Source organism: Pantherophis guttatus, chromosome 3 (assembly GCF_059756535.1).
Source record: "Pantherophis guttatus breed Tessera chromosome 3, ASM5975653v1, whole genome shotgun sequence".
Taxonomy (NCBI): domain Eukaryota; kingdom Metazoa; phylum Chordata; class Lepidosauria; order Squamata; family Colubridae; genus Pantherophis; species Pantherophis guttatus.
Window position 1 is genome coordinate 6,401,975 of NC_142065.1, and position 24,209 is coordinate 6,426,183.

Sequence of the window (24,209 nt, forward strand, 5' to 3'; positions counted from 1 at the left end):
TGGTGGGGTTTTCTAAAATAAATAATAATAATTAAAAAAAAACCAGGAGTCTGTGGCTTGCCCAGCCCTGCCTTAAGTCAGGACATCCAACAAGGGCAGAAGGATGATTTCATAGCAGTTTTGAACCTCTTCGATGGGTGGGCGGGAGGGGGGAAACCCCTGTGATTGAAACCTTTAAAATAAGCAAAAAAGCTCCTTCTACATTAAGAATCTCTGTTTTTTTCGGCTCAGCAGCTTTATTTTGGCTCCTACCCCGACAGCCGTAGCCCTTTTCCCCTCTCTTTTGCAAACCTCAGCGTTTTCCACCCCACTTCAATTTTGACCAAGCCCCGTCTCCTAACGCCAGCAACAAAAGGGAAAGGAAAACGGAGCCCTATTCACCGTTTGAGACAGTCCACAAAGAAAAAAGTAAAGAACGTTTCCAGCTCCTCTTTGGCCAGAGCAAAGGGTCTCCAGCACGTTTGCCCCCCCCAAAGACAGAGGGTCAGGAAAACAAATGGGATCTCTTAAATTCTCATTCTCTTTTGAGTGATGGGCTCCGGGGCAGAAAGGTTTGCAGACCTGAGAGTGCCAAAATAAATAAATAAAAAGGTTCACACAAACATCCACTTATTTTCATTGCTTCTAGGTGAGAAAGTCAGCAAATACAGAGGCTCCTTTATGGGCTTAAGAGGTGGGGAGGGAGGGAGGGAAGGGAAGAAGGAAGGCAGGAAGGAGGAGGAGGAGAAGGAAAGGAAAGGAAGAAGGAAAGAGGGAAGGGAAGGGAGGGAAGGAAGGAAGGAGGAGAGGGGAGGGGAAGGGAAGGAAGAAGGAAAGAGGGAAGGGAGGAAAGGAAGGAGGGGAGTGGAAGGGAAGGGATGGGAAGGAAGGAAGGAAGGAAAAGAAGGGAAGGAGTGGAGGGAGGGAGGAAGGGAGGAAGGAGAAGGAGAAGGAAAGAGGGAAGGGAAGGGAAGGAAGGAGAGGAGAGGGGAAGGAAGGGAAGAAGGAAAGACGGAAGGAAGGAAGGGGGAGGGGGAGGGGAGGGAGGAAAGGAAGGAAGGAGGGGAGGGAGTGGAAGGAAAGAGAAGGGATGGGAAGGAAAAGAAAGGGAAGGGAAGGAAGGAAGGAAAAGAAGGGAAAGGAGGGAGAGAGGGGAAAGTTAGAAGGAAAGGGGGAAGGAAAGGAAAGGAAAAGAAGGGAAGGAGGGGGGGAAGGAGAAGGAAAGGGAAGAGGGAAGGGAAGAAGGGAAGGGAAGGAAGGGGAAAGGGAGGGAGGGAGGAAAGGAAGGAAGGAGGGGAGGGAGTGGAAGGGAAGAGAAGGGATGGAAAGGAAAAGAAAGGGATGGGAAGGGAAGGGAAGGGAAGGGAAGGAGGGAAGAAAGGGAAGGAAAAGAAGAGAAGGGAGGGAGAGAGGGAAAGGTTAGAAGGAAAGGGGGAAGAGAAGGAAGGGAAAAGAAGGGAAGGGAGGGAGGAAGGAAGGAAGGGAGAAGAGAGGAATGTAAGGCAGGTAAGAAGGAAAGGGGGATTGGAAAGGAAGGGAGGGAGGGAAGAGAACGGGAGGAAGGAAGGAATCCAGAAGACCAACATTTAACCTTGGCTCGCAAAGCTTCCCCCAAACCCAGGGCCTCTTTGTTCTGCAAAAGTGTGGTTGGGATTGGGGTTTTTTTTTTTTTTTTTTTCAAATGCATTTTTAAAAATTCACATGGCAAACCAGCAGGCGACAAGCGCCAAATAAAACCTTCGACCACTGCAACGGGCAACGAAGTGCAGCGACCCCCCTGTAACGCAGGAGGCGGAAACGTTCAAAGCCGCCCCGCTTCTCCTGCGTGGAAACAGATACGCACCACACGTCTGGAGATGCAGAGGTCGAAGACGCAAGAGGAGACGGCGGGAGAAGGAGAACTCCCCCCCTGCTTCCTTCGTATTTATATATAAATACACACACACACACACACACATATATTTTTAAAAAGGTTGCGAAAGGTGGGCCGCCTTCTGAAAGATGCTGAGAAGGATTGACCTGAAAGCTACAGAAGCATCTCCGAAGAAAAAGCTGCAGCCTCCGTCTCATTTTCCCTCTTGACAGCGGCAATAAAGAATTAAGCGGCGCAAAGGGAGGAGCGGGACAGAGTTTCAATGTTGGATCCATCAGACCCAATCCAGGAATAAGAAGATCCCTGCTGCAAGGACCAACTGCGAGTCACTTTTTTCAGGGCTGTTGTAACTTCAAATGTTTGCTAAACGTATGGTCGTAAATCGAGGGCTTACCTGTAGTAAGTCCAATGGCCAGAAATAAATTACCAGTAATCTAATCCTATCCCGACTGGCTGCTCCTCAGGTGCCTCTCGAGTTCTGCTCCCTCTCTCTCTCTCTCTCTCCCCCCCCTTCCTCCCTCTCTCTTTCTCCCTCTTCCTCCTTCCCTCTCTCTTCCTTCTCTCTCCCTCCCTCTCCTTCTCTCTCTCATCTCTCTCCTTCTCTTTCTCCCTTTCTCCCTCTCTCCTCTCTCCCTCCCTCTCTTCCTTCTCTCTCCCTCTTTCACTCTCCCTCCCTCCCTCTTTCTCCCTCTCCCTCCCTTCCTCTTCCTTCTCTCTCCCTCCCTCTCCTTCTTTCATCTCTCTCCCTCTTTCTCTCCCTCCCTCCCTCTCCTTCTCTCTCATCTCTCCCTCTCTCCCCCCTCTCTCCCTCTCTTCCTTCTCTCTCCCTCTCTCCTTCTCTCTTTCATCTCTCTCCCTTTCTTTCTCCCTTCCTCCCTCCCTCTCTCATCTCTCCCTCCCTCTCCTTTTCTCTCTCCTTCTCTCTCTCATCTCTCCCTCTCTCCTTCTCTCTCTCCTCTCTCTCTCTTCCTCCCTCCTTCTCTCCTTCTCTCTCTCATCTCTCCCTCTCCCTCCCTCTCTCCTTCTCTCTCATCTCTCTCCTTCTCTTTCCCTCCCTCCTCTCTCTCTCTCTCCCCCCCCCACATGCACACACAACTTTGTTTCGCATCTTTTACAAGTGAAGAGCAAAAGCAGCCATCTTTTTAGCCTTGCTGGAATAAAGGTCATTTTGTACCCTCCCCTGCTTGTTTCCCCGAAAATAAGACCCAACTGGAAAATAAGCCCTAGCATGATTTTTTCAGGATGCTCGTAATAGAAGCCCTACCCCAAAAATAAGCCCCAGTTAAGATCGTCAGCAGATGGAAGTGTTTAGTGCCGTATTCCCCCAAAATAAGACCTAATCAGAAAACAAGCCCTAATGCGTCTTTTGGAGCAAAAATTAATATAAGACTAGGTCTTATTTTGGGGGAAACTTGGTACTAGCTGTTTCGGGTTGTCTGAAATAACGGGGACTAGAGGAATTATTCCCAGGCGGACAGAAACCACCACAAGAATCTTTCATAGAAAAAAAAACCAAAGAAGTAGAAATCTCTATCTGGATTCCTTTTGAAATGACTCAATCCGGCCGAAGGATATCTACGTTCCCTCCCCAAAAACCTGGTTTTCCTTATCAGCAAGCACCAGGCAGCCACTCCATCAGCCAAACCGCCCGGCTCCTTGACTTCCCCCGTCCCGCTGATCCTATCGCTCTGAATCCTCTTCTAGGGCAGCATCCAGTCCTTCGCTTCACCCAGTCTGGGAAAAGTCCAGCGGTTCCATGAATGGCAGGTTTTAAGCACGGCTGGTCTGAGTTTTGGGTTGGAAAGCGGCTAAAATGCATTGGTGCAAAGCAGCTGGTTTAATTTGTCGACGATTCGATACATTACTGGAAGTTTTTAAAGAAACTTCCGATTTGCCCCCAGAGATACGAAGGATATCGGATCTCCGGGTCTTTCGCCGTGCCCTGAAAACTTTTCTTTTCCATCAAGCAGGGCTGGCGTGAACCCCCTCTGCCTTTTTTTAGTCTTTTTTTAGTTTTTTAGCTTTTTAAATTGTCAATGGGTTTTAATTTGATTTTTTTAAAATTCGGGCCAAAGTTATGTAATTCTTTTAATAATTTTAAATTTTGTATTGGTATGTGTTTTAGTTCTGGCTGTGCACCGCCTTGAGTCCACTAGGAGAAGGGCGGTATTCAAATTGAATAAAATAAATAAATAAATAAATAAAAAATAAGATGTTGGATAACCATTTGTCTGAAGTGATGTAGGGCTTCCTGCCTAAGCAGGGGGTTGGACTAGAAGACCTCCAAGGTCCCTTCCAACTCTGTTATTCTATTCTATTCTATTCTATTCTATTCTATTCTATTCTATTCTATTCTATTCTATTCTATTCTACTCTACTCTACTCTATTCTATTCTCTGTTCTGTTCTGTTCTGTTCTAGTCTAGTCAAGTCTATTCTATTCTATTCTATTCTATTCTATTCTATTCTACTCTACTCTACTCTACTCTACCCTACCCTACCCTACCCTACCCTACCCTATATATTACAGCAGGGGTTTCAAACACAAGGCCCATAGGTTGGGTGTGACCCATGATGTGGTCGGATGCGGCCCATAATGTGGTTAGATCTGGGGGCCGTCCTGGAAAATGTAAGGGGCGTCCTGCATTACTTCGGCCCAGTCTACCCAATGTGAAGAGGAAACATGCCAGCAGTTTGGGGAGTGGCGTCAAGTTGGCCACGCCTACCCAATCGGCCACACCCACCCAGTCAGCCATGCCCGCCCAGTCAGCCACGCCCACCCAGTTAGCCACGCCCACCCGGCCCCCCAAGGTCAACCACAGCACAGATGCGTCCCTCAATGAAATTGAGTTTGACACCTCTGTATTGCACGATCCTAAGAAATGGGCAAACTGGCTCACGACAGTAAGTGTGTCATACAGGTAATCCTCGATTTACAACCATTCATTTTGTGACTGTTGAAGTTACGACGGGGCTGACAAAAGTGACTTGACTCTTTTTCACACTTACGACCGTTGGGGCATCCTTATGGTCACTTCGTTCAAATTAGGGCGTTGGGCAGCTAGCACATTTAGGCAGTCCTTGACTTAACAACCGTTCGTCCAAGAAGCTTCTTGGATGAAGAACTGAGGAAGCTTTCTGGGATGAGAAGCGAAACGTCTTCGAAGAAAAAACGGAAAGTTCAGTTGCCTCTTGAAAAAAGCACCTTTGCGACAGCCGTGACCTGAATGACGGAGAATCTCCATAGAAATTTATGGCTAAGCACTTCTGCATTGTCACCAAAACACAATGGGAGAAAAAAAAATCCAGGCACCAGCTTTTTTGGGGGGAGGGGGTTCTGATTAAGAAGCCCATTACACTTTTGTTAGTGTTTAAGGTGCGGTGGCTCAGTGGCTAAGACGCTGAGCTTGTCGATGGAAAGATCGGCAGTTCAACGGTTCGAATCCCTAGGGCCGCGTAACGGGGTGAGCTCCTGTTACTTGTCCCAGCTTCTACCAACCTAGCAGTTCGAAAGCACATAAAAAAGGCAAGTAGAAAAATAGGGACCACCTTTGGTGGGAAGGTCACAGCGTTCCGTGCGCCTTTGGCATTGAGTCATGCCGGCCACATGACCACGGAGACGTCTTCGGACAGTGCTGGCTCTTTGGCTTTGAAACAGAGATGAGCACCGCCCCCTAGAGTCGGGAACGACTAGCACAGATGTGCAAGGGGAACCTTTACCTTTAAGGTGGCCTAAGAATTGGACGCTTGTTCCCCTGAATGTTGGATGGATGCAGTTGCAAAACAGGCCAGTCTCATAAACAAAGACCTTCTCAATGCATTTGCATTTGTGATTTGCATTGCTTCTGAAGTAAAGGAATTGGGGGGGGGGACAAAATAAACACGATCTGTGTGTGCAGGATTCCTAGAGGCCAGGTGGTTCAACACATTGTGGAGACCTCATTGCATCAGCTTTCAAATCCATCGAGTCAATATCGACTCTTAGTGATATGAGAGCAGTCTTCCAATATCTCAGGGGCTGCCACAAAGAAGAGGGAGTCAAGCTATTCTCCAAAGCACTTGAGGGTAGAACAAGAAGCAATGGATGGAAACTAGTCAAGGAGAGAAGCAACCTAGAACTAAGGAGAAATTTCCTGACAGTGAGAACAATTAACCAGTGGAACGACTTGTCACCAGAAGTTGTGAAATCTCCAACACTGGAAATTTTTAAGAAGATGTTCGATAACCATTTGTCTGAAATTGTGTAAGGTTTCCTCCCTGAGTAGGGGGTTGGACTAGAAGACCTTCCATTATTCTGTTATTCATAGGCTTTCTCCAGGGTGATCTGTCTCTAACCTGGTCCATTAGATCAACATAAGGCACACACATCAGACTGAGTCCCTCCATCTTCCTATTGGTCATCCCCATCTTCATTTTAGGGGTGACGTGATAGCAGTGTCTCAGTATCTCAGGGGCTACCCCAAAGAAGAGGGAGTCAAGCTATTCTCCTGAAGGCAGGACAAGAAGCAATGGGTGGAAACTAATCAAGGAGGGAAGCAATTTAGAACTAAGGAGAAATTTCCTGACAGTGAGAACAATTAATGAGTAGAACAACTTGCCTCCAGAAGTTGTGAATGCTCCAATGCTGGAAGTTTTTAAGAAGATGTTGGATAATCATTTGTCTGAAGTGGTGTAGGGTTTCCTGCCTAAGCAGGGGGTTGGACTAGAAGACCTCCAAGGTCCCTTCCAACACTGTTATTCTAGTTCTATTTCAATAGGCAAATAATAAAAAGCACATTTAATGTAGCCATAATAATCCTTTTTATTTTTGCTTTTTTTAAAAAGAGCAAAATGAGTGGTCAAAATATTTACCTAAAGGAGAGCAACATTGAGTTTCTGGAAGCACAATGTTGTGGCTGCAAAGTTGTTGGCTTTTTCAGAGAGAAAAGTGAAGAAATGGGTCAAGCGGTCCAATTCCCCCAGGGCTGGCCAAACCTGTCCAGCTGTTCGCTTTGCAAAAAAAAAAAAATGTCTTCGATCAGGGCCAGCAACTCAAGCCAGACGCCCTTAAAACATTTGGTAGGAAATCTGCAGCAGGCTATTTCGTTCAGTGACATCACGGGAAGCTTAATTTGTTGATTTATTAACTCCTGTTTTTCTATAGCTGACTTGTAGACGTGCACGAAATCAATCTGTAATAAGAAGTCCCAAATGCAGGATTTTGGAGCAGCTTCTTGGACCTGGGCCAGGCCAGCCAGTTGCAGCTGGTTGAGGCTTGAATGACAGGCCAGGATAACCCAGGAATGTAGGCCAGACTGGGGAAATAAAAGCGGTGGAAGAGGACAACGGCAAACCATTGTTACTCTCTCGCCATCAGAGACGTATAGATGGAATCATGAAATCACCAGGAATTGAGCTGATTTCCAAGAAGACCCTTTTCACTCAGGTAGTCCTCAACTTACAACCAGTGGTGAAATGTAAAAGTTGTTACTACCGGTTCTGTGGGTGTGGCTTGGTGGGGGGGGGTAATGTGACTGGGTGGGTATGGGCAACTTTTTTTTTAAACTTTTAAAACCATTTTTTCTACAACCTCTTCAGCTGAAGAGGTTGTAGAAAAAAATGCTTTTAAAAACCTCTGATGGTGCCAGCTGATCATCAGAGGCTTTTTTTTTTACTTTTAAAAGCATTTTTTCGGCCGAAGAGGTTGTAAAAAAAAAGCTTTTAAAAATAATTTTAAAAAATCCTCTGATGATTGCATGGCTCAGCTGGGCATGGGGGGGGGCAGGGATTTTTGCTACCTGTTCTCTGAACCATCCGCTGCCATCGCTACCGGATCGGGCGATCCGGTCCGAACCATTTCATCCCTGCTTACAACCATTTGTTTTGTGACTGTTCGCAGTTATAACCATACTGAAAAATGTGACTTGCAGTCAGTCCCTGCACTTACAACTTAGGCCGCATCCCACGGTCATGTGATCAAAATTAGGTTGCTCGGCATGAGGTATGTATTACCAATCATTGCAGTGTCCTGGGGTCATGTGATCACCGTTTACGACATTCCCAGGCAGCTTCCAGGGCAAGCAAAGTCGACGGGAAAGACTGGATTCGCTCAAAGACTGTATCATTCATTTAACGACAGTAGCGATTCACTTAACAACCATGGCAAAAAAAAAGGTCATAAAACTGAGCATGACACACTTAACAATCGCCTTGCTTAACAATGGAAATTCTAGTCTCAATTGTGGTCGAGGACTATCTCTGTAGAGGAATATACATCTAATATCTGCTATTAGAGACGTCTCTGATACTGGGAAAGATGGAAGGAAACTAGAATAGAATAGAATAACAGAGTTGGAAGGGACTTTGGAGGTCTTCTAGTCCAACCCCCTGCTTAGGCAGGAAACCCTACACCACTTCAGACAAATGGTTGTCCAATCTCTTCTTAAAAACTCCCAGTGTTGGAGCATTCACAACTTCTGGAGGCAGGTTGTTCCACTGATTAATTGTTCTCACTGTCAGGAAATTTCTCCTTAGTTCTAAGTTGCTTCTCTCCTTCATTACTTTCCACCCATTGCTTCTTGTCCTGCCCTCAGATGCTTTGGAGAATAGCTTGACTCCCTCTTCTTTGCAGCAGCCCCTGAGATACTGAGACACTGCTATCATGTCACCCCTAAAATGAAGATGGGGATGACCAATAGGAAGATGGAGGGACTCAGTCTGATGTGTGTGCCTTATGTTGATCTAATGGACCAGGTTAGAGACAGATCACCCTGGAGAAAGCCTATGAATAACAGAATAATACATCGTGGCGACCAAAACTGGATGCAGGATTCCAAGTGTGGCCTTACCAAGGCCTTATAAAGTGATATTAACATTTCACGTGATCTTGATTCTATCCCTCTGTTAATGCAGCCTAGAACTGTGTTGGCATTTTTGGCAGCTGCTGCGCATGGCTGGCTCATATTTAAATAGTTGTCCACTGGGATTCCAAGATCCCTCTTACAGCTACTACTTTCTCCTCCTATTTTTCCCACGACAACATCCCTGGGAGGTAGGTTGGGCTGAGAGAGAGGGACTGGCGCAAAGCCACCCAGCTGGCTGTCATGGCTAAGGTGGGACTACAACTCACAGTTTCCTGGCAATTGGGCCAAAGTCACCCAACTGGCCTTCCTACTTAAGACTAGAACTTTCCGTCTCCTGGTGATTGTCTCAAAGTCACCCAGTCAGTTTTCATGCCTAAGGCGGGACTAGAATTCACTGTCTCCTGGTGATTGGCCCAAAGTCACCTAGCCAGCTTTCATGCCTAAGGCAGGACTAGAACTCACCGTCTCCTGGTGATTGGCCCAAAGTTACCCAGCCAGCTTTCATGCCTAAGGCGGGACTAGAACTCACCGTCTCCTGGTGATTGGCCCAAAGTTACCCAGCCAGCTTTCATGCCTAAGGCGGGACTAGAACTCACCGTCTCCTGGTGATTGGCCCAAAGTTACCCAGCCAGCTTTCATGCCTAAGGTGGGACTAGAACTTACCGTCTCCTGGCGATTGGCCCAAAGTCACCCGGATGACTTTCATATCTAAGGCTGGACTAGAACTCACCGTTTCCTAGTTTCTAGTCTAGTAGCTTAATTTTTAGTCGCATAGATGGGAGGAAACCCCAGACGTTTAGCAACGGTGTGTTACAAGTCCCAACTGTGAAATATGTGCACAGTAGAAAGAGTTTCTAATCATGTCAAAAGTCCATTTCCCCTTCATGACTAAATAATCCAAAACAATGGTTGCATTTTAGTTGAGGCAGCATAATTTTTAAATGAGAAATGCATCTACGCATAACCAGATCTCCCATATGAAGACTCTTCTTTTTCATTATTACTTCGATTAATTTATTGAATTGGAAATGAAAGGACAGGCCGTTCCCTTTCAGATGACTAAGTCCACAGCCAGTACGAATCAGTCCAAAGATTAAGCGGCAGCATCTCATTGGTGGAGAAAACGTTTGCTGAAAACACGCAAATAAACAAACTGGAGATTGTGATAACGAAGCCAGAACTGTGGTTTGCATTGCATTCAGAGAAGTCTTGGTCTGAAGAAATTTGATATAAGATGAGGATGGCTGCATGCGCGAAAATCACCTGGCCGGTGCATAGGAAACCAGAATATCACAGCTTCTCTGTGGCTGCCCCAGCTCTCTGGAACCAGTTACCTCCTGAGATCTGGACCACCCCCACTCTATTGGCCTTCCGAAAAGTGGTGAAGACCTGGCTTTTCTGGCAGCCCCGGGCCGTTGATCTCGCTGTTGCGATCTTGTGAGATCCAGCCATGAATGGTGTAAATGGGTTTTAATGTTTTAATTTTTAAATGTTTTTATAATGGTTTTTTTAAAATGCATTGTAAGCCGCCCTGAGTCTCCAGAGAAAGGCAGCATATAAATTGAAATAATAATAATAATAATAATAATAATAATAATAATAATAATAATAATAATAATAATAATAATAATAATAATAATTGAGTAAGTAATTGAGCAGCGAGCTGAAAATTGGAAACACAAAGCTCTGCATGGCCAATACTTGAAAAGTATTGAAGGCAAAGCTGACTAGAAACTAACTTGGAACTGGTTAAGATCAGAAGTACTGAAAAAAGAAACAGAAAGCTTTATTTTGGCAGCTCAAGAACAAGCCCTAGCCACAAATTGCATAAAGGCAAAAATTCAACATGTTACCACCAACAGCAAATGCCGCCTCTGCAATGAGAAAGATGAGACAGTCGACCACCTGATCAGTGGTTGCAGCAAAATTTCACAAACTGACTACCTACAATGCCATGACCGTGTTGCTAAGATCATTCACTGGAAATTGTGCCAGAAGTTTGGATTTGAGTACAGCAAAAACCACTGGGAACATCAGGTTGAGAAAGTTTTAGAGAACGAGAAACTCAAGATCTTGTGGGACTTTAGGATTCAGACTGACAGGCACTTGGTCCACAACACACCTGACATAACAATAGTTGAAAAGAAAAAAGTATGGTTCATTGACATTGCAATACCTGGTGATGCACGAATTGAAGATAAGCAGCAAGAAAAAATCACAAAGTACCGGGACTTGCAAATTGAAGTTGAGCGACTGTGGAAAAAGAAATCGTGTGTTGTCCTGATTGTAATTGGAGCTCTTGGAGCAATACCCAAAGGGCTACCCCGTTATTTAGAAATTCTAAATTTGCCGGACTTGAACATTTTGACTCTACAAAAAACCACCTTACTCGGAACAGCTTACATCCTCCGACGATACCTTAACAGTTCCTAGGTCCTTGGTTAGGACTTGAGCTGCTGAGCTATTAACCAGCCTCAAAGGCTGTGAATCTCACTAAAGATTAAATAATAATAATAATAATAATAATAATAATAATAATAATAATAATAATAATAATAATAATAATAATAGAAAAGAAAAGAAAAGAAAAGAAAAGAAAAGAAAAGAAAAGAAAAGAAAAGAAAAGAAAAAGAAATCGTGTGTTGTCCTGATTGTAATTGGAGCCCTTGGAGCAATACCCAAAGGGCTACCCCGCTATTTAGAAATTCTAAATTTTCCGGACTTGAACATTTTGACTCTACAAAAAAACCACCTTACTCGGAACAGCTTACATCCTCCGACGATACCTTAACAGTTCCTAGGTCCTTGGTTAGGAATCGAGCTGCTGAGCTATTAACCAGCCTCAAAGGCTGTGAATCTCACTAAAGATTAAATAATAATAATAATAATAATAATAATAATAATAATAATAATAATAATATCATCTTCCCTGTACATGCATGCATCCCAGGCAGCTGCTCTTCCAGTTTTCTCCAGCACATGTGAAGACCAGCTGGCCGGCACGCCAGAACCCGAAAGAGCAATGGGCAACGGCTTGCGTGCCCGGAGAGATGGCTCTGCGTGCCACTTCCAGCATGCATGCCTGTTTTGCCCCAGCTACGGACCCCAAAGAACGCAGCACACACAAACTCTATACAAATCTTATTTTACTCAAATCACATATTTACATATGTGGTGGGATTGTAAATTTGTGCAAAAATTGTGGAAGATGGTGTTTAAGTAGATTGAAGAAATTGTAGGAATAAAGGTAGAAGAGGCACCAAAGGTAGCATTACTCTCACTATTAGTAGATATAAAGTGTAAAACAGAGGCTAAAGAGTTGATAACAAATTTGTTGACTGCAGCAAGGTTAATGATTTCTAGGAACTGGAAGACACGAGGTGATTATTGTTTGAAAGAATGGTATAAGGAAGTATGGGATATTGCCATAAATGATAAATTGACTTGTAATATTAAAGTAAGGAGGGGCATAATGAAAGCAAATGAATTCAATGGAATCTGGAAACAGTTCCTAATATATGTGTTTTCTGGAGGAAGGGGGATACCACCATCAGAAGAAGTGTTAAGATTTTGGAAGCAGGAATGATCCCGAGGGGTGGGGGAGCACTCGTTGATTGTTTGTATTGTGTATATTGTTATATATTATATATTATGATTCATGTATGTTATGTATGTTAAAAAAAAATTTAATAATAAAAAAATATGAAAAAAACAAAACAAATAACTTAGTCTTTATCATTCAAAGGCTGTTAATGAACTGTCTTAACAGCCTACCAGAATTCTAAGATAAGGTAATCACAGTCTTACTAGAGTTGGCAGAAAGCCCAGAAACAATTTTGCAGGCGAAGGAGAGTGAACTAAAGTTGTTCTCTACAGCTTGTTGCAATCAGTGTTCCTTCTTAAATAGGCTAAGGGAGTGGCCAATTAGCCCCAAGCCTTACTCTGGAGGAGACCTCCTCCTGAGGAGCCACTCTTGCCTTTTGGCAGCTCTTCGCACCCGTGCATCGAGAAGAGGCTCCTCCTCTTCGTCCTCTTCACTTATGGGAGCTTCTGGAGGTTCTGAAGGCCCTGGCTGAATCTCCGCCTCTGGCACCACATCTTCTCCAGCCTCCTCACTGTCCGACTCGAGTGCCAGCTGCACAGGATGTTGGCGCAGCACCACACCAGCCTCCTCGCTGTCTGAATCAGCTACAATCTGCACAGGTTGCTGACGGGCCACAACAATGCCACAGGTTCACCATCACAGCTACAGGTGGTTTGTTAATTGAATCAGGGCTATTTGCAGAGGGCTAGTTTACAGGGTTAAACTAATTCCATCTGCTCAAAATTTATTTGGAGACATTTAATTTCAGTTCATTAACTGGTTTTTTTTTTTTTTTTGCTTATATAGTCCTCCAAGGAAGAGAGATGAAGAGAAAGAGCAGAACAGCAAGTCTGCCCATCAGGGACTCACTGCCGAAGCCTGGCAACAGAGAACACACCCAAGCACTGATTGGTCGCAATGACTAAGCCACACCCCGCTGGTGCCTGATTGGCCAATGGTTAGATTAGGCTCCTCCTGGAGAAAGCAGCTGGAATTCTGTAGTCCCAAATCACAATTTTTGATAGTGGGATTGAGTGCTGCACCCAGCTCAAGTAGTCCTCAATTTATGGCCATAATGGAGTCTGGAATTTCAAGCAAAAGTCATTGCAGTCGAGGCACCACGTGAATGGACTCAATTTGATGGCTCGTTATAAAGTGAGTCACCACAGTCGCTAAGTGAATCCATTCTCCCGAATGGGTGCTTTCCCATGGCAGTCACATCATCGTGACACGCTACCGGTAGTCCTCGACTTACAACAGTTCGTTTAATGACTGTTCAAAGTTACAACGCCACTGAAAAAAATGACTTAGGATGGTTTTTCACAGTTGCGACCATGGCAGCATCCCCATGATCATGTCAATTGCTTCATATTTATGACCGTTGCTGTGTCACGTGATCCCCTTTTGCAACCTTCTGAGAAGCAAAGTCAATGGGGAAGCCGGATTCACTTAACAACCGGGTTATTAACTTCTCAACTGCAGTGATTCACTTAACAACTGTGGCAGGAAAGGTCGTAAAATGGAGCAAAACTCACTTAACGAATGTCTTAAATGAAATTTCACAACAGAAATGTTGGGTTCAGTTGAGGTCAAGCAAAGTCAAAGGGGGGAAGCCATAATAATATCAATTGCAGTGATTCACTTCAAAAGTGTGGCAAGAAAGGTCATAAAACTGTCCCGCTTAGCAACAGAAATTTTGGGCTCAATTTTGGTTGTAAGTCAAGGACTACCTATATTGTTGCAGGCAGCCTTGGGCTCCTTTATGAACAGTAAGATACAATACAGATAATCCCCAATTTTCAACTACAAAACTCTGTCATTAAGTGGTACAGTCATTAAGTGTGGCATCACGCAAACATATCTTCATTTAGAACCTTTTTCGCCCTGGCTGTGAAGTGAATCCCTGTGGTCGTTAAGTGAGACACCATAGGACTGCAACTTGTGACCTTCTCTTCCTGGCCAGCTTCCCCATTGATTTTGCTTATTGGAAGCCATCCAGGAGTCTCCTTTAATGGCGATCACGTGATCACGGGGCACTGCAACTGTCGTAAATGTGTGACTATTGCCCAATGCCTGAATCCTGGTCAAGTGACAGAGGCTGCAATGGTCGTAAGTGTGAGGATTGGTCATCACACTTTATTCAGCTGTTGTAACTTTGGTCACTAAATGAATGGTTGTTAAGTGAGGACTATTTATATGTATAAACACCTGGAATACTGCATCCAGTTTTGGTCGCCACGATGTAAAAAAGATGTGGAGACTCTAGAAAGAGTGCAGAGAAGAGCAACCAGGATGATTAGGGGACTGGAGGCTAAAACGGGGATCACCAACCTTTCAGACCTCAGGGACCACTAAATTCATAATTTTAAATCCTGCGGACCACTAATATGATCGACTGGCTGGCTGGGAGTGGCTAGGTAATCATGTGACTGAGTGGGTGTGGTCAACTCGATGTCATTCATGTTGAAGGGTGCCTCGCTGGCCTCTACTCGCCCCTCCCCTCCCAGCCCCTCCTCGCCTCCCCATACGGGCTCCTTAGGGCCCCAACAGGTAGCAGTTATTGGAGCTAAGCAGCCACCATGAGAAAGAGTTGGCAAAACAGCTCAGTTCAAATTGGATCTGACCGAGAAGGAGGCTCAGCAGAAGCACCTCACTGAGGACTAGGAGCATAAGCTTTCCAAGCAGAGGGAAGACTTGCGGGAGTGCAAGGCCAGATACTAGCGCCTGGAGGCTCAGCGGGCTGAGATGGTCAGCCAGTTCGAGGCCATGATGCAGTCCCACTGGAACGAGGCCCTCCAGCTCTTCGTCACCAGAGGCACTTCCATCCATCCATCCATCCATCCATCCATCCATCCATCCATCCATCCATCCATCCTTCACCTAAAGCCCTGCACCAGGAGGCTGAAGCAGACACCAAGTCGGAATTTCTGTCCCCCTCTGACCGACACAAGAAGACCCCGAAGGGAGAGACTCTCTGCAGCAACACAAATGTTCATTGCACGTATCCAGCCCAGGGGCCATAGTTTGAGGACCCCTGATTTAGTGCAATATAAAAAATGCAAATAATTTTTCTGTGGACCACCAAAATTTCACCAGTGGTCCATGGACCACCAGTTGGTGACCACTGGGCTAAAACATACGATGAACCGTTACTGGAACTGAGTAATGTCTAGTCTGATGAAAAGAAGGACTAGGGGAGACATGATAGCAGTCTTCCGATATCTCAGGGGCTGCCCCAAAGAAGAGGGAGTCAAGCTATTCTCCAAAGCACCTGAGGGCAGGACAAGAAGCAATGGAAACTCATCAAGGAGAGAAGCAACCTGGAATTAAGGAGAAATTTCCTGACAATGTGAACGATTATTCGAGGAGCCTTGGTGGCGCAGCGGACTAAAGTGCTGTTAAGTAGCACTTAGCTGCCAGCTGCCTGCAATTACTGCAAGTTCAAATCTCACCAGGCTCAAGGTTGACTCAGCCTTCCATCCTTCCGAGGTAGGTAAAATGAGGACCCAATTTGTGGGGGCAATAAGCTGACTTCGTATAAAAAAAGAACACCGCTTGGGGGGGGTGAAAGCCCTACTAAGCAGGTATATACAAAAGTATGAAGGCTATTGCTTAACGCATTGTAAGCCGCCCTGAGTCTCCGGAGAAGGGCGGCATATAAATCGAACCAATAAATAAATAAATAAATAAATAAATAAATAAATAGCCTTGGTAGTACAGTGGTCTAAAGCACCCTGTTATTAAGACCAGCTGCCTGCAATTACTGCAGGTTCGAATCTCGCCAGGCTCAAGGTTGACTCAGCCTTCCATCCTTTCTAAGGTAAGTAAATTGAGGACCCAGTTTGTGGGGGCAATAAGCTGACTTTGTATAAATATACAAAAGGATGAAGGCTATTGCTTAACGCATTGTAAGCCGCCCTGAGTCTCCGGAGAAGGGCGGCATATAAATCAAATTTAAAAAATAAATAAATAAATAAATAAATAAATATTCAGTAGAATGACTTCCCTACAGAAGTTTTGGGTGCTCCAACACTGGAGAAGAGAGTGGACTGTCCCAAAGGTGCTTTTTTTCGAAAGGCAACTGGACTTCCTTGGTTTTTCTTTGAAGACGTTTCGCTTCTCATCCAAGAAGCTTCTTCAGTTCTGAAGAAGCCTCTTGGATGAGAAGCGAAATGTCTTCAAAGAAAAACCAAGGAAGTCCAGTTGCCTCTCGAAAAAAAGCACCTTCGAGGCAACCATGACCTGGATGACTGAGAATCCCGCCTAAGCAGGGGGTTGGACTAGAAGACCTCCAAGGTCCCTTCCAACTCTGTTATTCTGTTACTTCTGCAGGACATCAGGTTGGAAAACTGCCAGTGCAAAAGAGATGTGTGCGGTGCCTGGTTTTCTCTTCTCACATACCGACACAGCGCCACTCGCATCGTATCTGGCACAGTATCTCTTTCTCCTGTGCTGAGAAATTTAATGTGAGCGGGATTTAAAGCATGCTCCAAGACTTTCCCAGTCGATCGGCTTTGTACAATCCATTCCCCCTTATCGATTTTCCCCTTTTAGGTTTTCTTTGCGGTCATCAAGAAGAATCCGAGCGGCACTGAGCTGTCCGTAAACATGGTTTGTTGAGCAAGGCATAGTACACTGAGTCACACATCAGCCAAAGTGAGCAAGCAAGCACGCACACAGTTGTGTTTCACAAATCCAGCAGGCTGAGCCAAAACCGAGCGTTCCCATTTTCGGTTGGCATGGGTGCTGTGAATCCAACACAGTTGTGTAAGATTTTAAAGACTCATTGAGAGGGCTGTACAAGAACACAACCAAGCGCCTTACAAGTATGCAGTCAATCAATCCATCCATGAATCAGAATGCACCTACCGTATTTTTCGGAGTATAAGATGCACCTTTTTCCCCCCTAAAAGGGGGTGAAAATTTAGGTGCATCTTATACACCGAATGTAGCCCTGCCCATCCACTGGCCCCCACCCTTTGGCCTCTGCCTCGCAGCAGTTACCTCCTTGCAAGCAAACAGCAAGAAAAAACAGCTCCTTTCAGCTTCAGCACAGGCTAATTAGCACAAGTTGATTGGATCACCCTCCCGACTCTCAGCTGATTTGCTCTTAGCTGCTTTGCGCAGGGCTCTGCTGCTTGCTGCAAAGAGGTAAATTGCTGCAGCAGATTTTTTTTTCCCTTGTGCTAATCAAGCTATGCTGAAAACGAAAATGAAAGTAAAGCAGGCTGTTTGCTGTTTGCTTCAAGGAGGCAGAATTGCTCAGAGGCAGAGGGAGATTTCTTTTTCTTCTTTTCCTCGCCAAAAAAGGTAGGTGCGTCTTATACTCCGAAAAATACGGTAATCATCCAACTATAGGTAATCCTCAAATTACGACTACAATTGGAACCAGAATTCCGGTTGCTAAGTAAGGCGATTGTGAAGTGAGCCACGCTCAATTTTAGGACACGTTTCCAAAGCAAATCACTGCAGTTGTTAAATGAATCAGGCAGTTGTTAAGCGAATCTGATTTCCCTTATTATTTTATTGCCTTGGCTTGTTGTAGCTGTCTGGAAAAGGTTGCAAATGGTGATCATGTGACCCCAGGATGCTGCAACCATCATAAATACAGGCTGATTGCCAAATGTCCAAATTTTGACACGTGACCATAGGGATGGTGCAACAGTCGTAAGTCTGAGGATCGGTCATAAGTCACCTTTTTCAGTGTTGTCGTAAGATCGAATGTTTGCTAAAGGAATGGTTTTCTAATACACTGTATTAATGCAGTGTATCTATCAGTGTAAATATATACATACCACACATATCTCTGGAATTCTGAATCAAACTGCATTGTGGCCCATCCTGAACAAAGCAAGCAAAAAGCCAAGGAGATCTTGTCTTCCATTTGATACAGTTAACCGTGGTTGGTTTTTCTGTGGCTTAGCCTGTGCAATAAGATGTACATTCTTATGCACATTTGTGCACGCATTCAGAAATGCAATTTCTTCCAAAACCTACAGAAATGTGTGACTGTAGCCACTAGGTGGAATATCCTGAAGATTACGTCAGGTCCCAAAAAAATATACCCTCCTCACTGAACCCAGGAATTTATTAATACATCAGTTTTTAACCCCATTACCAGCTGGAGATTTAGAATACAGAATAAACAGAGTTGGAAGGGACCTTAGAGGTCTTCTAGTCCAACCCCCTTCACAGGCAAGAAACCCTATACCGTTTTAGACAAATGGTTGTCCAATCTCTTCTTAAAAACTTCCAGCGTTGGAGCATTCACAATTTCTGGAGGCAAGTTGTTCCACTGATTAATTGTTCTATCGGGAAATTTCTCCTTAGTTCTAGGTTGCTTCTCTCCTAGATTAGTTTCCATCTATTACTTCTTGTCCTGCCTTCAGGTGCTTTGGAAAATAGATTTGACTTCCTCGTCTTTGGGGCAGCCCAGTGGTGAAATCCAAATTTTTTTTACTACCGGTTCTGTGGGCGTGGCTTAGTGGGCATGGCAGGGGAATTATACCGCAAAATCTCCATTCTCACCCCATTCCAGGGGAAGGATACTGCAAAATCCCCATTCCCTCCCCACTCCTGGGGGAAGGATATTGCAAAATCTCCATTCCCACCCCACTCTGGTCAGCCAGAGGTGGTATTTGCCAGTTTTTTGTTTTTTGTTTTAATTTGATTTATATGCCGCCCTTCTCCGGAGACTCAGGGCGGCTTACAATGCGCTAAGCAATAGCCTTCATTCTTTTGTATATTTTTACAAAGTCAGCTTATTGCCCCCACAAACTGGGTCCTCAATTTACCTACCTTAGAAAGGATGGAAGGCTGAGTCAACCTTGAGCCTGGCAAGATTCGAACTTACTAATTGCAGACAGCTGGAGTTAAATTACAATGCATTAGTCTGCTGAGCTATCTAGGCTCCTCCGAACAGTTCTCCGAACTGCTCAAAATTTCCGCTACCGGTTCTCCAGAACCTGTCAGAACCTGCTGGATTTCTCCCCGGGGCAGCCCCTTAGATATTGGAAGACTGCTATCATGTCACCAAATCCTTCTTTTCACTAAATCGGACATACCCAATTCCAGCAACCTGTATCTCTTTTAGCCTCCAGTCCCCTAATCATCTTTGTTGCTCATCTCTGCACTCTTTCTAGACAGAGTCTTCATTCCCAGCGCACCGGATTCGGACAGGTTTACGGATTGCTCAAAATGCAGCTTTTCCAGTGGGCTCCAAATATACTTAACAGGGGCCGGTTTCGGGCTAAGGTTGCAGTGCTGGTTCTTGGCAGGGAATCCTGTTGAAATCAACTGGAATTAGTTGGGCAGGGCTGCGAAAGTGATGAGCTGTCCCGTTGCTCTAATGAGTAGCAAAAGACTGAAGAATTATAGGAGGAAGGCTGCCTGGCTCGTCCAAATAACATTCTTCAGTCTTTCTTTTCTTTCTTTTTTTTGCAAAGATCGCTCTCATTTCAATCCGCACGTTTTATTCCCTCTGTGTGTGTGTTTGTGTGTGTGTGTGTGTCTGTGTGTGTGTGTGTGTGTGTGTGTGTGTCTGTGTGTAAGCAGTAGTATTTCCCAGCATGCTGCAATTTACACGCTAGGCTTCTGGCAAAGGCAAGCTCCTGCTTTGAGTAAGTTGGTTTCAATGCCTGATCAAAGGAAGGAAAAAAAACTCTCTTTTAAGGAAAATCTGCGAAGCGGCTGCTTAAAAACGACCGTCGCCTTCGCGGCGATCAGCGGCTCCGCCAAAAACGGGAATCCTTCACGCGTTTGTTTGCTTCTTTGGTTGAGAAAAAAAAAAGAAAAAGAAAAAGAAAAGAGAGAAGAAAAAAAAAGAAAAAGAAAAGGAGATTTGGGTTCTGCAAAGCAGCAGTTCGACCGGTAACCTCTCCCTTGTTAATCCTTCCGCTGAATTAGACAAGGGCAAAATCTTGCTCTCTTTTCCGAGAAACCGGATCGGGCGCCGGTTTGGAGTCGATGCACCTTGCACGGCGTTGAAATCATCGCAGTAAGGGGTTTGGGGGGGGGGCTTTTCTTATTCATTTGTTGAAAGCCTTTTTTCCCCCCCAAGGGGTGTGAGAGGGGACCCCCCCCAATTCTCCCCTGTTTAGAGGCGAGCTCACGAACTCCAGTGTGGGTCTTTCATCCAATATGGGGAGGGGGGCTTTTCCACCCATCCACCTGAACCGGAAAAAAAAGGGGGGGGAACCGACCGCCGCCACACCTGCTTACAAAGCCTGCTCCCCAATATTGCAACACCCCGCGTCTCCAAAGCCCTGAGCGGCGGATCTCCTCTTTTCCCCTCCAAGGACGCCCCCTCCTCCTCCTCCTCCCCAAATCTGTTGGGCGGGTATGGGTCTTTTTTCACCATCCCAGGCTGGAGGTTGGGGAGCATGGGAAGGGGAGTCCAGACAGAGGGTCCCCCCCCCGCTGGTTAGATTGGAGCAGTCTACCCTGCGGTGGTCTCATTGACAGCTACATCTGGCAGCCCCTTCCCCACACCCCGGCCTTTTGTTCCGTTGCCTTTTTGGTCGGGTTCCGCCACCTCCCTCCGGCTCTCAACGCCGGTAACCGCCTAAAAGATGCGCGCCGCCAACTTGCAGACGATCGCAAGGAGAAAGGATGCCGTCCGTTCCCAGTCCCCCCCACCCCAATTCCAGCCCCGGGCGCGGATCGGGGACCTCAAGTCGTTCCCCCACCCACCCACCCACCCGTGTCAGTTTCACGCGCGCGATCCCCTCCTTTTCCTCCCCCCCCCGTCGGTCGGTCGGTCGATCCCCGGGGTCGAAACCCCGAAAAAAGGCTTAGGATCGCCCCCCCCCTCCGGCACACGCCTCCTTCCTTACCCTCCATCTCCTTGCCGTCGCCGCAGTTCATGCTTTATAGCCCGCGCGCATCGCCTCCGCCCGAGTCCGGCGATGGGTTGGTTGGCTGGCTGGCTGGCTGGAGCGGAATCCGGCGGAGGGGCAGCTGGCGGTGTCTTTCCGACGACCGCTCGGCGCCCCAGACGTCCGTAGGGGGCGGGGCAGGGGAGGGAAGGGAGGGGAGGGGAGGGGAAGGGGGGGGCGGGCGGCGGCCACTCGCCTCGCCGGAGTTGGGCGGACTTGGATCGGGGGTGCCAGCCGCCCTCCTCTTCCTCCTCCCGGCTTCCAGCTCTGAAGCCCCCCCACCGCAGAGCTGCCCCCCACCGCATCCCCGCAAGGTCACCCGCAGCCTCGCCTTTGTTTCGGCCCTCGCCGCCGCCGCCGCTTCTCCTACGAGCGCTGGAACGGCCGCCGTTGCCTTCTCCCGCGGCGGCTGCTGGCGGACAAAGGGCCGGCTTTGCAGCTTGGCTCCAGCCGGGCAAAGCGAGTGGAGGGCGGCGTCCCCCTCACTCCCCATCATCCCCAGCGGGCCTGCAACCTGCGGCTGGGGCAAGGAGGATGGGTTTTGGCGACCGCGCCGCCGCTTTTTCTCTCTCCCCCCGCTTCCACCCGCGGTGGTTCCTTTGCCCTGGCTGCGGGAATCCCATCCCCGTCGCCGGCCTGCTGGGCGAGGGTTTCTTCCTTCCTTCCCGCCTTCCCCCCCGGCCCGGCTGGGACTCTCCTCCACCCTTCCATGCGGCCTCCGCCTGCCCTTCTTCGCCCCGGCTCGCTTTCCACGATCTGCCGCGTCTCCTCCGCCCTTTTCAACCTTCCGGGAGGCGAACCCGGGTTCGCGCTGCGCTCTGCGGCGTGCGGGGGGGGGGGAAGGATGGCGTCCTCGGGGTTGAGTTAGACTGGGGTGGCTCTATGGGTCAGCCGCGTGGGTGGATGGGTGGGGGGGTTAGGCTGACCCATAGACCAACCCCCCCCCCTCCCAGGCCCGCTGCGTCCGTCCGCGAGCTGCTTCAGCTGAGGCGCTAGGCCGGGTGGGGAGCCTGCGGTTTTTGGGGTGTCGTGGGAATCCGCTCGCTTCTTAACCTAGGTCAGGGATGGCTAACCTTTTTGCCATGCGTGCCAAAAGTGTGTGGGGGGAGAGGGGGAGCGGAGGGGACACAGGCCCGTGCGCCCACATTCATAATTCTATGCGCCCCCCCTACTTTTGGCACACGGTGGGCCCAGTAGGTCCATTTTTCGCTCTCCTCAGGCTCCAGAGCCTTTCTAGGAGCCTGGGGAGGGCAAAAACAGCCTTCCCCACCCTTCCTAGAGGCCCTCCGAAGGTTGGAAACTGCGTGTTTCCTGACGTCTGGTGGGCCCAGAAGGCCCGAAAAATCAACTGGCCGGCGCACGCATGTGTACCGGGGCTGAGCTTGCGTGCCCACTGATATGGCTCCACGTGGCACCCGTGCCATAGGTTCGCCATCACGGGCTTAGGGTTTATTTGGCCCGGAGAAGGGAGGCGGTGGGCTTTGTTTGGCTCCTTGCGTGTGAACTCGCTGAGAGACACCAGGAAGCCTTCCCCAATGGGGTTTCGCTCAGGGCAAATTGGGTATTCTGGAACCCCTAATCCCCAGCACAGCGCAACCTTGGGGAACTCAAGCCCCAGATGTCTGAAGGGCAACAAGGGGAAAAAGCAGCGGTGAAATCCAATTTTTTTTTACTACCTGTTCTGCGGGCGTGGCTTGGTGGCGTGGCTTGGTGGGCGTGGCAGGGGAAGGATACTGCAAAATCTCCATTCCCTCCCCACTCCAGGGGAAGGATATTGCAAAATCCCCATTCCCTCCCCACTCCAGGGGAAGGATACTGAAAAATCCCCATTCCCACCCAACTCCAGGGGAAGGATATTGCAAAATCCCCATTCCCTCCCCACTCCAGGGGAAGGATACTGCAAAATCCCCATTCCCTCCCCACTCCAGGGGAAGGATATTGCAAAATCCCCATTCCCTCCCCACTCCAGGGGAAGGATACTGCAAAATCCCCATTCCCACCCCACTCAGGGGCCAGCCAGAAGTGGTATTTGCCGGTTCTCCAAACTGCTCAAAATTTCTGCTACCGGTTCTCCAGAACCTGTCAGAACCTGCTGGATTTCACCCCTGGAAAAAAGCCCGCTATAAAGATACATAAATTGTGTGTTCCAAAAAAAAAAAGGAGCACAGGACATCGTTATTATATTTTTTTAAGGTTACACCCATTTTTTATTTTTCCCTCTTTTTTTTTTTTTGTTCTCCTGTGCCCATCCAATGCCCGCCCCCCTCTTTTTAAGTTTTCAGGCGAGATTTCCAGGTGTCCTCTTGTCCAAATACTAACCAGGGTTATAAGAATATCCAAGGTGAAGTAGGTGCTGCCATACAGAGATTTCTAGTGTTAATAAAACAGGCCCAGTTAGTGCAGTTTAAAAAGTGTGGACTTCAATTCCCAGAATTCCTTGGTCAGCAATGCTCACACCAGAATGTAAACTTAAACCAAATATTAAAGTTTAATTAAATTAAATATTAAAACACTCTGCTGGGTAAGGTTCATGCATTTTTGGTTGATCAAATTAAAAATAACCTTGGCCTAGCATATTTCCCTTTGGAGCAATTCTAGAAAATTAAAATATTTTTAATTATAGTCCTCAACTTACAACCATTTTTTAAAGTGAGACCGTTCAATGTTAGAAAGGCACTGAAAAAAGTGACTTGTGTCCATTTCTCGCACCATTGCAGCACAATGCACAAGATCATGTGATCAACATTCAAGACATTTGGCAACTGGCTCGTATTTATGACGGTTGAAGAGTCCCGGGGTCATGCAATCACTTTTGTGATCTTCTGACCAGCAAAGTCAATGAGAGAAGCCAGATTCATCCAAGAAGCTGGCTGGGGGATTCTGGGAGTTGAAGTCCACCCATCTTCAAGCTACCTGTTCTGTCCCCAACCACACGCACACACACCAACAGACGTTCAAGAGTTAAAGACCAAACCAGCCGGCAAAATCCTTTTCCTTAAGATAACGGAACTTGGCAACAACCTAGTGGCTGCCTGCCAAGAGTTTATTATTTACGAA

General features: G+C 47.0%; 1 protein-coding gene across 4 annotated transcripts in view; it reads right to left on the reverse strand.

Annotated features, from left to right (window-relative positions):
• SAMD10 (sterile alpha motif domain containing 10) overlaps positions 1 to 21,292 on the reverse strand; it is a 70,917-nt gene extending 49,625 nt beyond the window's left edge. For all 4 annotated transcript variants that reach the window (XM_087891003.1, XM_087891002.1, XM_087891004.1 and 1 more), the window contains exon 1: positions 21,111 to 21,292. In XM_087891003.1, coding sequence (XP_087747129.1) covers positions 21,111 to 21,141 — 31 coding nt within the window. In that variant the 5' untranslated portion in view covers positions 21,142 to 21,292. The remainder of the gene's footprint in view (positions 1 to 21,110) is intronic.
• Positions 21,293 to 24,209: the final 2,917 nt, after the last annotated feature.